This window comes from Danio aesculapii, chromosome 1, assembly GCF_903798145.1.
Source record: "Danio aesculapii chromosome 1, fDanAes4.1, whole genome shotgun sequence".
Lineage (NCBI taxonomy): Eukaryota > Metazoa > Chordata > Actinopteri > Cypriniformes > Danionidae > Danio > Danio aesculapii.
Window position 1 is genome coordinate 24,217,153 of NC_079435.1, and position 13,444 is coordinate 24,230,596.

At 35.4% G+C, this 13,444-nt stretch overlaps 1 protein-coding gene across 1 annotated transcript in view; it reads right to left on the reverse strand.

Annotated features, from left to right (window-relative positions):
* arhgap10 (Rho GTPase activating protein 10) overlaps window positions 1-13,444 on the reverse strand; it is a 127,745-nt gene that overhangs the window by 81,954 nt on the left and 32,347 nt on the right. Inside the window, exons 2-3 of the mRNA XM_056457718.1 lie at window positions 7,745-7,840; window positions 7,493-7,554 (exon numbers count right to left, since the gene is read on the reverse strand). Coding sequence (XP_056313693.1) covers window positions 7,493-7,554; window positions 7,745-7,840 — 158 coding nt within the window. The remainder of the gene's footprint in view (window positions 1-7,492; window positions 7,555-7,744; window positions 7,841-13,444) is intronic.

A 13,444-nucleotide genomic window follows, 5' to 3' on the forward strand; every position in this document is an offset into this window, starting at 1 on the left:
CTTTTTAGTCACAAAATTAATACGTTTAAAAGTAAACACCAATTCATATTTTATATATTTTAATTACGTTCATATATTTCTTTTGATCATTTGTTTATTAGTATGAATGCAAGATTTGCATTATGCTATAAACATTACATTAGCTTACTACTAACCTGTAGAAAGGCTGTCATCAAAATCAGGGAACACCTTTTTTCTGGGTTTGGGGCCTGTGACTACTTTTACATGGACATCAGTGATCTAAAGATTTGCCTTAATCTGAATGAGACAATAATATGATTCAGGTGTTTACATGAGTTCCCATGATTCCCAGTTACATGTTATAGCACAAAGATCCATTAACGTCATTGCGTCACCAGCCTATAAATGTTTCCTCCACACTTTGTGTCTGTGGTCATTTAAGATAATCAAAAATCACTCTTTACATGGTAGACTCTTGATCAGAGTATTTTCTTAATCACATTAAAATCAGAGAATTGGTGTCCATGTAAATGTACTCACTGAAAGTGCCAGATGATGTCACAAGCTGTCAAAGACAGTCCATTCCTCACCTTTAAGCTGATTCCATGAGGCCTGAAATTTCATAATTTTGACGTGTTTCCCCCCTCACACGCAACTTTTGTAAAGCATCTGTTGCATCTTGGTGTCAGAATCCTTGCTTGCAAAATATATCCATACTTTAGAATGCTTAGTTTAAGCAAATTAGATGAATGCGATCATGCGTGTCGATGAAGGGATGCGCCATACTGCGCGCTTTGCTTTCTATTAGCAACAAGAACAAACGCCTGACATCGCTGACAGTGTCCATAACCCTTTAAAGTTGTTTAGAATTAAATATTTAGGGATGGTGTGACAACGCGTACTTACAGTATGTATGCCTTTGATGCACCCCTTGATGCTTCTCAGAGCCGTGACACAGCGCGCGCATGACAGTTGAAAGTATCACACACAAGACGCGCACATTCGCATGTTATTTAAAATGAAACTATTCAGATGGTGCTCTGTGGCGCGGCAGAAATATGAACAGTGTCCTGAGTCGTGGCGGACAGCCACCGACTTGCAGCGATGATGTGTGTACCCTGATAGAAACCTAATATTCTAAAATGCATGCGCGATGCTGAGCAGCGCTTCTGGTGTGCGACCTGCTTTACGTTCGCAGCACCAGTGGCACCAGAATTAGGCACCGAAATTCATATGCTGATTCGGTGCATACCAGTTACAAAGGTACCGGGTTTTGGTACCCAACCCTACCGAATAATGCACATTTTAAGAGAATAACACACAAATAATGCACATTTTAAGAGAATAACACACAAATAATGCACATTTTAAGAACTCACAAAGAATATATAAATATGTATATGAATTTAATTAGATAAAACTATCTGAAAAAAATACTTGTGTGGCAGGTTTTGCCAGTGAAACTTTTACATTCACCCAGAAAAAACGTGCAATTGAAAGAGAAGTAATGGAAAAAAACGCAGCAAAGAAATTATTCAAAGAAAAAAAAATTATATTACACTCATCACCAGTTTTATATCTGTATCCAAAGTGTTCTTGGAGGAACACAAAGGTTTTGTGAGAAAACGCAGAAATTCTGAAAGTGAGTTCAAAAGTAGTGTGAGCAAAACTAATTATAGGACTAATTATAGGCTCCATACAATAACATGAATGCAGCATTCCTAAGTAAAATTAAAGTTAGAATGAAACAGAAGTAATGATAGATTTTCCTTATTGTCACATTCTCTCAGTGCATCCCATTCAGATAGGCTCATCCCTATGCCCTATTCCCATCGAAGGGTATACCTTAGTGACAGCTTTGAAGGGATTGTGTGAAAACAAACAACTTCCATATTCAAAGGATCACAGGGCCAAATGCATCCAACAGTTTCCATCTGTGCAATTAGTCCAAATATTACACAGTCAACTGTTAGTTGGAAGCAACTGAGAACCATAGACCGGACACGTAAAATAACAGAGCTGGGTCAGTGCATGCTGAGGCCTTAAAATGCATAGAAGTCATCAACTTTCTGCAAAATCCATATCTACAGATCGCCAAGCTTCATGAGGAGTGTGTAGAGAGCTTCATGGAATGTGATGGATGACCAAGCATCCAGGCCTTACATCGCCAAATGCAATGCAAAGCGTCAGATGTAGTAGTGTAAAGTATGCAGTGACTGGAGACATGTTATCTGGAGGGACAAATCATGCTTCTCTGTGTAGCAGTCTGATAGACAAGTCTGGGTTTGGTTGTTGGCAAGAGAACTGTATCATGCCAAGTGTAAAGTTGGGGGATTATGTTGTGGGGTTGTTTTTCAGGGGTTAGTCTTGACCCCCAAATTGCAGTGAAAGTAACTCCTAATGCTTTGGCATACCAATATATTTTGGGGAACAGTTTGGGGATGACCAGTTCCTATTCCAACATGACTGCACACCAGTGCACAAAGAAAGGTCCATAAAAACATGTATGAGCAAGTTTGGTCTTAAAGAATTTCACTGGCCTGCACAGAGTCCTGATCCCAACCTGACAAAACCTTTACACCAGTGTTTCCCAACCCTGTTCCTGGAGGCACACCAACAGTACAAATTTTAGATGTCTCCCTTTTCTGACCCATTAACTTCAGGTGTTGGAGTCTCTTCTGATGTTATGATAAGTTGATTCAGGTGTGTTTGATTAGGGAGAGGTTGAAAATGTGTACTGTTGGTGTTCCTTCAGGAACAGGGTTGGGAAACACTGCTTTAGACTGTGAGCCAGACCCTCTCATCCAACATCAACGTCTGACCTTACAATCACACTTCTAGATGAATGGTCAAAAAAACAACAAAAAAAAAAACACACAACCCTAACCTTGTGAAGTCTTTCCAAACGAGCCAAAGCTGTTGTATCTCACAGGGTGGGCCAATTTCATATTAAACCTTATTGATTACAATAAAAAATCCATGTTAAACCCTATGGAACAAGAAAGAAAAAAAAGAGGGACCTACAATTTGTCCACCGATAATTGATTGTATCATTTTAGTTAATTATTGCTGTGATCTAAGAGAGTAACACACATACTGTGATTACAGAACTAAGATGTGCACAATAATTACAGCTTTTGATAAATTGTTTTAAATGTTATTTAGATTGTTTGGCCAACTTTGATTTTACCTGTAAAACATCATATTCATATGAGGACAGTCACAGAAAGGAAGTATATACGAATTTAAGTTTGGCTTCATAATCATGAATGTTTATATTCAACACTTCCCTGTTCATTGTGTAAATCCACATTTACTATTTTAAATCAGCAGCACATTTGTTAATGTTTTACTATTTGTATTTGGCGTATTTTTGACTTCAAATATTGCAGTAACATCTTAATGTGAGTCTAGTATCATGATTTGCGTTGAATGATCACCAGACTCTATTGTTAAACATTGATCTAATGTCAGTGACAGGTTGTCCCTTCCTCAAACCACTAAATGCGTCATCAGAGAAGAGAATAGATGTCACTGAAAGAGGAAGGGGAAATTAAATAACGTAATAAACACTGCAACAAAAAGAATAGCAGTTAGAGGATTTTACTAAAAATGACCTTGAAATGTACTGCACTGGCGAATATCCATTGCATCAGCTGATCAATTGATTACTGCATTTACAGTCTCATTTGCTTCTACTTGAGAACGCTTGATGATCCAATCAAAATTAGGAAATGTGTTACAAGTCCAATAAAACATGGAATTTAAATCTTTTTTTGGTCAGATGCATAAATATTTCTCACATCAGCAGCTTTAATAATACAACTCTACTGGCTAACTGATGTATAATGGATGTATTTGGATATATACTAATACTAGTCATGCCAACGGTAACATTAAACATTTTGGCTGAAAATGTTTGCATTTTTATAACTAAACACTAAAAGATGTTTGTTTTGTTTTTTTTTTCTCAACTAACGAGGCATCTAGTGAACAAATGAACTACTTCTAAAGACATGAGAACATGCACTGGAATGCACTGTATATGTCATTTCATTGCCTATGTTTTTATTCCTCATAGGAAATGTCCCACTTTGGGTTCTGTTTCCCAGAAGCCTTGTTAGCAATTATGCTTTGAACTTTTGCCATTATAAACTCTCAGCTCTAGACCTGGCGTTAGAAGCATATTTTCTTCTTTACAGGGTTATCTTAATATGGACTTCAAGGTGCACTAAGTGAATTTTGCAAAACAATGTAGATATTTGCAAGCACCAAAACATACTCGTTAGCCAACAACAACTCAACCTTTCTTGATATCTCTGATATTGTTACAATGTTTCTGATATATGTTATCATTACTAGACATGCCTCTTTATGCAAGTGTTTTGGGACTCAGTCCAACACTGTGGCAGCTTTCAACAATTGCTTGGTGCACTTTTAAATCACCCTATTGAGCAAAATAAGCAAGCTAATATGAAGTACAGTCTATATTTTGTACTCTGTACATTAGCAAATTTCATCTTCATACATTTAAGTTTTTAAGTAGAATTAACGTGCAGTATTTGAATGTTCTCTAGTTTCACGACAAAGTTTTTTTTTAAACTTGTGTTCTCAAGTTTCAAGGAGGAACCCAAAGTGACACAAGAAACCTAACATAATTAGCTAAACGAAAAACAAAAATAGTGAAGTGGTCCAGAGTTCATACAGCAATAATTTGTAGATTTATACAACATCAACATTATTTTGATCTCAAACTTTTTGATTAGCATAATCAAACCACCCATGTGGTGTCACTAACTGCAGTCTCTACCGACATGAACCCAATTAATAATGATGTTGAATGAACACCACAGCCTACACATGTAGCCGACCCCATGCTTAGAATTTAGAATTCTGCATTCCGCCTACATTTAATAACACTTCCAAAACACCAGCAGAATATTTTCACCAGTGCTTTGTGTTTACATCAGAAATGTATGCAATGTTACTGAGCCAACAAAATCATAGATGTGTAGCTAAATCTGTGTAGCTAGTAGGGCTGCTCGATTATGGGAAAAATCATAATCACGATTATTTTGGTCATAATGGTAATCATGATTATTCAAAACGATATACATAGTAAGTCAAAATTATTCGCCCTCCGGTGAATTTTTTTAAATAAAGTTTTCGCAGTATTTCCTGTAATATTTGAAAAAGTTTTATTTAGGCTAGAATAAAAACAGATTTAAATATTTTTACAACTATTTTAAAAGGTCAATATTACTACCCCCTTTAAGCAATATATTTTTTTGTCTACAGAATAAACCACTATCATACAATGACTTGCCTAATTACCAATAACCTGCCTAATAACCTAATTAAGCATTTAAATGTCACTTTAAGCTGAATACTATCTTGAATATTATCTAGTCAAATATTATGCGCTGTCATCATGGCAAAGATAAAATAAATCAGTTATTAAAAATAAGTTATTGAAACTATTTTGTCTACAAAAAAAAATGGGAAAAATGGGTTGCTAATAATTCAGGAGGGCTAATAATTCTGACTTTAACTGTACATATACAGTTATTTTCCTCTGTGTAAATAAGAAAAGGGAAATAAATACAATATAGCAAAAATGTGAAAATCTGTACTTTAAGCATCTTCACTGTAAGAATTATTATTTTTTTAATTATAGCTACAAAAGTCCTTCAGTCTAGAGCAGTAAGTGATTTTGTCCTTTTGTTGTTTGATTAATGATAAACAGTCGGTAGCAGAAATATTGATTGCTGTCACTTTAAGAGCAGTGCGGTTCTGATTTATGGTTTCACTTTCACATATCTTTTGATTCACAACTCGTTTGTTTATTACATAAATGAGGGTTAATATGTATAATCACTAAACACTGCATTTTGACGTGTATTTTTACATTTTGACATGACAAATTTGCATGTATTTGACCATTAAAGCGCTCACATTAAAACATGAATGAATCTAATGTACATCAACGAATGATGCACATCCCATGCTGCAAAAGTTACATTACAGTGCATGCTTTTAGTAATTTTCATGTGAAACTGAGCTTTACAAAGCAACAAATCTGTACAACTGGAAAGCGGGCGGTATAAGATGCAATAATTGTTTTATCTTGATTAATGTTTTTTTATAATCATTAGACGCCGAAATCGAAACTGAATTTTGATTAATTGCACAGCCCTAGTAGCTAGCTGTAGATGTGGAGAGCTGTGCATCAGGGTATGGCATAGGGTACGTGACCATGTTTAGGTTATGCCATACCTACTGTTTACACTCAACAGAGAAGTAGAAATTTAAAATATTGCCTTAAAATAACGCAAATACAATAGCTAGTGATTAGCACTGTATCTAGTTCAGAGTGCACTGTACTTTGTCTAGTTAATCAGCAAGTTATTTTGTTATTTGGGAAACATACCCATGTGCAATATGTAGTCTGGCGTATCGCTGGAACCCACTTTCAATACTTTCAAAAATCAATTTCAAGGTAACTGTAGAGATATTTGCTTTGGGGATTCAAAAGCATTTCAGAAATCTAGAACTACTTCAAAATCACTATTTTAGTAAAAGTTTTAGCAAACACAGTATTTATTTGATCATAAAAGCTAATCTTTACCTTTAAATGTAATGTAATGTAATAAGAAACACAACACATGACTGTTATTGCTCATTAAATTTGAAAATGAGCACCTCCGCTCTATAATCTCTCTCTCTCGCTCTCTTTCTCTGACCCTGTCAGGGCCTGTTTGCTCCACCTCTTCCACACATGCCTCCAGTGTGACGAGGGGCCGTAACATCAGTGTTATGAATGGGTGGGGCTCCTGGATGAGCTCAAAACAACTGTCAGCTGTTGCACTTTGAGTCATGGGCAGGGCCTTTAGCTCTCTAATACTGCTCTACTACATACTAAATAAATACTAACATGACCTAAATGCTACATGAGCCCTTTCTACCTAGGTGCCCAACTACACATTCTCTCATACCTTAAGAATGCAGAAAACACACATTTGTGACAGATGAAGGGTTTCTTTACTCTAAATGTTAAATGTCTGAAGTGTATTAAAAGGAATATATTAATTTAAAAGCAATTAACTATACATTGGCCTTTAAAATACAGGCTTAAAACAAGTACTATTGGATTGTCCTATCAGAGAATTGGAAAGCATAGTTTCTTGTGAATGCAGTTGAGAGGTGTCATGACTCAACATAAGCAGCGGTCTTGCATAACAGAGTGACTGAGAGAGGACACAAATAACTGATGGCAATGAAACTCACTTCCTGTGGCAAAACTGTGATTCAAAGCATGCAGGAACAAACAGAGGGCTGGCATTGCTTTATGGGTTTGTTTTGCACTGTGTGTTGAAGTCCTGATGTAAATAAGACTGATTGGAGTTTGCGTCTCTCGGCATGCAAATGCCCATGAAGACATGTTCCAAAAATATCTTTTAGCCTGCAAGGATTTGAGTGAAATGCATAACAGAGAGTGTGTTTAGTGCAAGTCTCGACTGGTTGTCCTTACCATCAGGTCTCTTTGGTCTTCCAAGTTTCGGAGAAAGGAGGAGAACTCTTGCAAGGATTCATCTAAAATGACACACACGCACACAATGAGAAAAGAATTGATAGATTTCTTAATGCGTCACATCTTAGTTGCTAAACTGAAACAAACAGATTCATAGAAGTCACCAAGATGATGCCAGCAGATAAGTATTTACAGTAAATGTATGCATGCGTATAAATAAATACATGCAGAAAAGCAAAAAGAAGAACTCACCAATGCACTTCTCGTCGTCAGTTTTGGCATCGCCGATGTACTCAAATTTGAACTCACCCAGGCACTGAGCAAACTTCTTCTGAGCCAATGAAAGTTCTGCAAATAAAGGAGGAGAAAATAGTTAAAGCATTTAACTCCCAAGAGAAAAGAGGAATGAATGTCGTGTTTTATTTTTGGACATTCCAATAATGGTTTTCTATTTTTATAATCATTTTTGAATGTCCTGTTTCACTGAAAAAAAAAAAAAAAAGATTTCAACACAAGCGTTTTCAACTGAGATTATAGATATTCATTGAGTAATAATGTGATCATGTTAATATGCTGAATTAATCACATTTACTAGAGATCCACCGATATAGATTTTTTGGCTGACATTGATAACTCTTCAGATTTGGAGGCAGATAACCGATATACTATAGCCAATAAATATAAATATTTTAAAATCTTATATTTTTATCCAGTAAACAACTGATTTTATTTTTAAAACTTCATATAAAGTTTGAACTGATCTTATGAACTGAATATCCTATTTAAAGCAAAAAAGTTATTGTTTAAAAATTGCAATGTGATTTTATAGATATATTCACGATTTCACACAAATCAGCGTGCCAAAAATAAATTATTTCCTTTTCTTAACATAGCAAATTAACATGCAACTTGACTGTGGTATAAAAATAAGTTAATAGGTTAAATAACAAATGGGATTTAATTAACAAACAAGTAAACTTTATATGTTTTTAAATTAAATGAAAATGAAAGCTCAAATGTTCTTAAATAAAACGTGTTACAGTAAATGTACATATGTAGAAATAGGTAATGTCCGAAAAAGCAAAAAAACTGTTTTGACAGTTCAGAGCCAAGAGAAAATCTAAATACAATTAGTATTACTTTAGAAAATGTGGCATAAATTCGTCATATAAATTCGTTTGGCAATTTAGAATCTTTTGAACACATGTAAGAGCTGCTTGTCAATCAGACAGCACTTCTATGTTCGTTCATGCTGTCAATTGCGGGAAAAATGATCGATGAAAGGTTCATGATAAACCTGTGTGAGTTTGAAACTTCACTTCGCATCCACATGCATCACACAGCGAGGAGTCAGATTCATCATCGGAATCAGATTTTCATACAACACCTGAGCACTGAGTACAGATGACATTATGACAAACACGGTACATATTATAAAGACAAAATGTGGCAGACAGTTGAGAAGCCCTATGCTGGATTCAGTGACTGGTGCTCGTCTCTCCTGCGTGCTGATGGACAAGACACGCGTTCAATATAATCATTATAAATATGATGATCAAACTAAGGCAGTGGCGCAGTAGGTAGTGCTGTCGCCTCACAGCAAGAAGGTCGCTGGTTCGAGCCTCGGCTGGGTCAGTTGCCGTTTCTGTGTGGAGTTTGCATGTTCTCCCTGCATTCGCGTGGGTTTCCTCCGGGTGCTCCAGTTTCCCCCACAGTTCAAAGACATGCGGTACAGGTGAATTGGGAAGGCTAAATTGTCCGTAGTGTATGATTTGGGGGAGTGTGTATGGATGTTTCCCAGAGATGGGTTGCGGCTGGAAGGGCATCCGCTGCATAAAACATGTGCTGGATAAGTTGGCGGCTAATTCCGCTGTGGCGATACCGGATTAATATATATATATATATATATATATATATATATATATATATATATATATATATATATATATATATATATATATATATATATATATATATATATATATATATATTTAAAAAAAATTAATTATATTAGATTACAAACAACCCAACGAGTTGTTGCATCGCTGCTATTATGTTTACACATGTAATATTTTTCCTGAGGCGATTTAAACCAAAATACACAATGACACTCTATCAAACATATCTACAATGAAAAGGAATATGGTAACTTATTAAGGCACAACAATACGCCACACAGAGAAAGGACGGATTTTGAAGGAATAAACAATGTGAGGAAAGCTCCATTATAGTGCACTGGACAAATCTGAACAAGTTCAACTCACGCATGCGCGAGGCATGCAGGCAGTTCTGTACATTTACATAACCTATCGGTTAAAAAGATATCAGCCTAATTTTGACATCCAGCCGATAGCGATAACATTAAAAATAGCATTTAGCAGCTGATAACAATATAACCGCCGATATATTGTGCATCCCTAACATTTACACTATATAAACAGTTCAAAATCTGATCAAAATATTGTATTTTTAATCAAAATTATGCAATCTTGCATTAAATACTTCCTGACGTCAAACTTCCGAATGGTAGTTTACTGTATATAAACCACGCCATGACATGACCTTACACATTTAGGGCACACACAATCATTTTATTGTACCACACTGGGAATATTTGGATAACACTGCCTTCTGTTCAGGAAAAGTATCCCCAAACAATAGCTTAATAATCCCACCCATTCACAGATACGAGTTGGTCATAATGAAAGTTACGCTCTGCAAACATCCTGCTTGAGTCTTATGTTGCCAAGAGCATCCTGAAGCAGAAGGTGTTCCTAACAGATACCAAGAATTCCCCTTCCCAAAACTGTGGAAAACCCTACCGAAAACAAGACGTTGGACTTTGCCTTGGAGAGGTTTTGTAAATCAGATTGAATTTGAATTAATTCTGTGGATTCCCAAAGGAAGATCCCGTTATAAGTGAACTCTCACTGGGGTCCGTGGGACAGAGTGCTGGGGTATTTTAAGATGAACACTATGAATGGTATCCGACATTGCAGTGTCGTCAACATCGACAGCTGGGCCCATCCGTGTGAAATGAGCTGGCAAAGATCTCATTTTCTCCTGCTTACTATGGTGGTTTTTAAATTTGCTTGCCATATTTGTCAGAGATTTACCGTCTTTTATCCTTGTAATCCACTTGTAAAATCATTCCAATAGATTCAGTTCAATCATTCAGGGTTGGGACAAAAATAAGATGACCTGTATATAATGACCACAAAGACTTAATATTAACCTCGCCATCATTAAATGGAGTGAGTGAGTGATCAAAAATCTCATGGCTTACACAAAAGGTGTATTTAAGATGTGTGGTTTTAATCTAACATGGGCAGTGAATGACCCATATTTCAACACCCAGTCAATAAGCTGCTTACTCCACCCCTCTTGCCCAGTCCCAACTAAAAACGCCAGGTCAACTCATCTGCGCGGGGTTGGAGTGAATGTGGATTACTCTACAACAAAGCTCAATCATGTGATTGTGGACAGAGCAGACTTGCTGACTACATGTATATGTCCCCTGGATAGAGCGGACTGTGAATTTCAAGAGATAAATGTGAATGATAAACACTCTAGTGTAGGGAGGGGGATTCCAATACAACTTCCAAAAGATTCAGCTGTTGCATTGGAATATGTAGGTGTTTCTATAGAATGTGATGTCTTGACTGTAAGTATTTTGCAAGTCAGTACAAACATATTATAATATCGTCATAGTAAGCCTTTGCATAGTGAAGAGAACTGATTACCTGTTATTAGGGTTTCTGCAGGTCTTACAAAGTAAAATGTAAGACTTTAAGACATTTTTAAGAGCATTATGAATGAAATTTCAGACTTTTGCAGGGCTAAATGCTAAGGATTTTTTAAATATCGCAGTTGGAAAATATTTTCACTTGTCCAATCAAAAAATGATTATAATTTATTACATAAATCAGGTCAGCATCCTCAGCAGTAAATACATGGAGAACTTTTCAGCAAATGTTACTGTAAGGAAAGTAATTAAATTATATTTTTAAGTACAAAAGTTAAAAGTTTTACTGAGATTGGGATTCTTTGGTGATTGTATGGATGTTAATGGCCAGATAGGGTAGCTAAACATAAACAAAGGAAAATCAAGATCCTTTAAAAAAAGATTTAAGACTTAAAACACAATATTTCAGCACATTTAAGACTTTTTAAGGCCAAAATTTGCTTTTGAGATTCAAGACATTTTCAGACTTTTTAAATCAACGCGGATACCCTGGTAATATCATACATTCATTTTAAGGTATGAATATTTAAGGTTTTAAATGGACTTGAAGTTCTGTTTTAGACGTACTCCACCAATACTTCACATTAGGGCTGCACTATATGTCATTTTAGCATCGATATCGCAATGTGATCATTCACAATAGTCACATCATAGGATACGCAATGTTCAGTCTGGAATATCTTCATTTGCATATGTTTTGCAGGTAAAAGGACTTTAAAAGCATTCAGGAATAATAAATGGTACAATTTGTAACCTTAATAGCAATTCTATTGAGTTATTCATACAACAAAGACTATGCAAAATTATTTTACATTGGACTATTCAATTACTGTGCCTGACTACTGTTAGAATCCTTGAAGAAAAATAAACAAATAAATAAATAAAAAACGGTTCATTTCATTTGAATCTTTGTTTATTGTAATTATCTTTGCCTATAGACTGTTTATTAGATTTTATGCAGATAAATCTACAGAATCATCCCAATCAATCAACTCAAGGGATAGATACTTTCCAAATAAAACTATTTAGTCATCTAAAAATAGAATTATTTATTCATATCACAGAATAACAAAATATTGCAATGTTAAATTTTCTAATATCGTTCAGCCCTACTTCCCATTCATTCTCTTAGCGGTTTATACTTTTGTCAGTTCCTATAGTTTTCAACAGCTTACTAAAGGTGGCTTTTCGTTCATTATCGCCCCAAGGCTCTAACATTCAATAGCACCCTTAAGTAATCTTGATCTTATGTCAAGGTTCAGCTAAAAAAATAAATAAATAAAATTAATAACTTTTGAAGCTTTTGAACTAATTGAACTTGAGAATTTTGTTTAATTTTGTGTTGTTTTTAAAAAGGGAAAATCTACAAGTAGGTTTGAAACATTGACAATGCCTAAAAATCCCCCCTTCAGTCCAAAGAAAAGTCCTTAAGCATTAATCAAAAAGGTGGCATAAAAATCTCACTGCAGACAGGTGTATTAAAATCTAGGTTTGACAGCAACTCTTTTACATAACCAGTTGTAAAGACAATATGTGTTCAGCGGTGAAAATGGCAGTCAAGAGCAGTAGATTTAAAAAAAAGAAAAAAAAATGCAGTGTTTCTTGAGCTTCTGTCCTTGCAGTCAGCCTTAAAATAGAAGCCACAGGAAATGTTTTTCTTTCCATTTTTCCGTATAGCCTATGTCTAGTAGGCATCACCAACGTATAAAGACGTGGCTGAGGAAGGCGCCACATGCTCAAACATGCAATCAGAAGTGAAATACAAAACTACATGTGCTATAAAGAATGTAGGCAGTTCTGAAGGTAGCTCAATAGAAGCTGGTTAAATCATCTGAAATATAGAAGCTGCATATACATCAAAACTATGAAATGTAAATACATGCACAAACAGAAAGTGCCTTCTGACACAAACACAGTCACTGTTCTAACACTTTCTATGCTCAGTTTTATGCAATTGCAACCTTTTAAAAAAATGTTCAATAAATAACTCCTTGCACTTAGCTTTGAATGACTTAAGTATACACTGAATAATCTACAGTAGTCAACATTTAAAGTGAATCTAAAATGCTTTTCAAGATTGGCTGTTGTTCCGAGTTTTAGGACAACTTTAATGAAAGGTGATGATTCACTTTAAATACTGACTACTGTATATTATAGGAAAATACATGTGTTTAGACCTAGCATGTAAATCTACTGTATGAGATGTT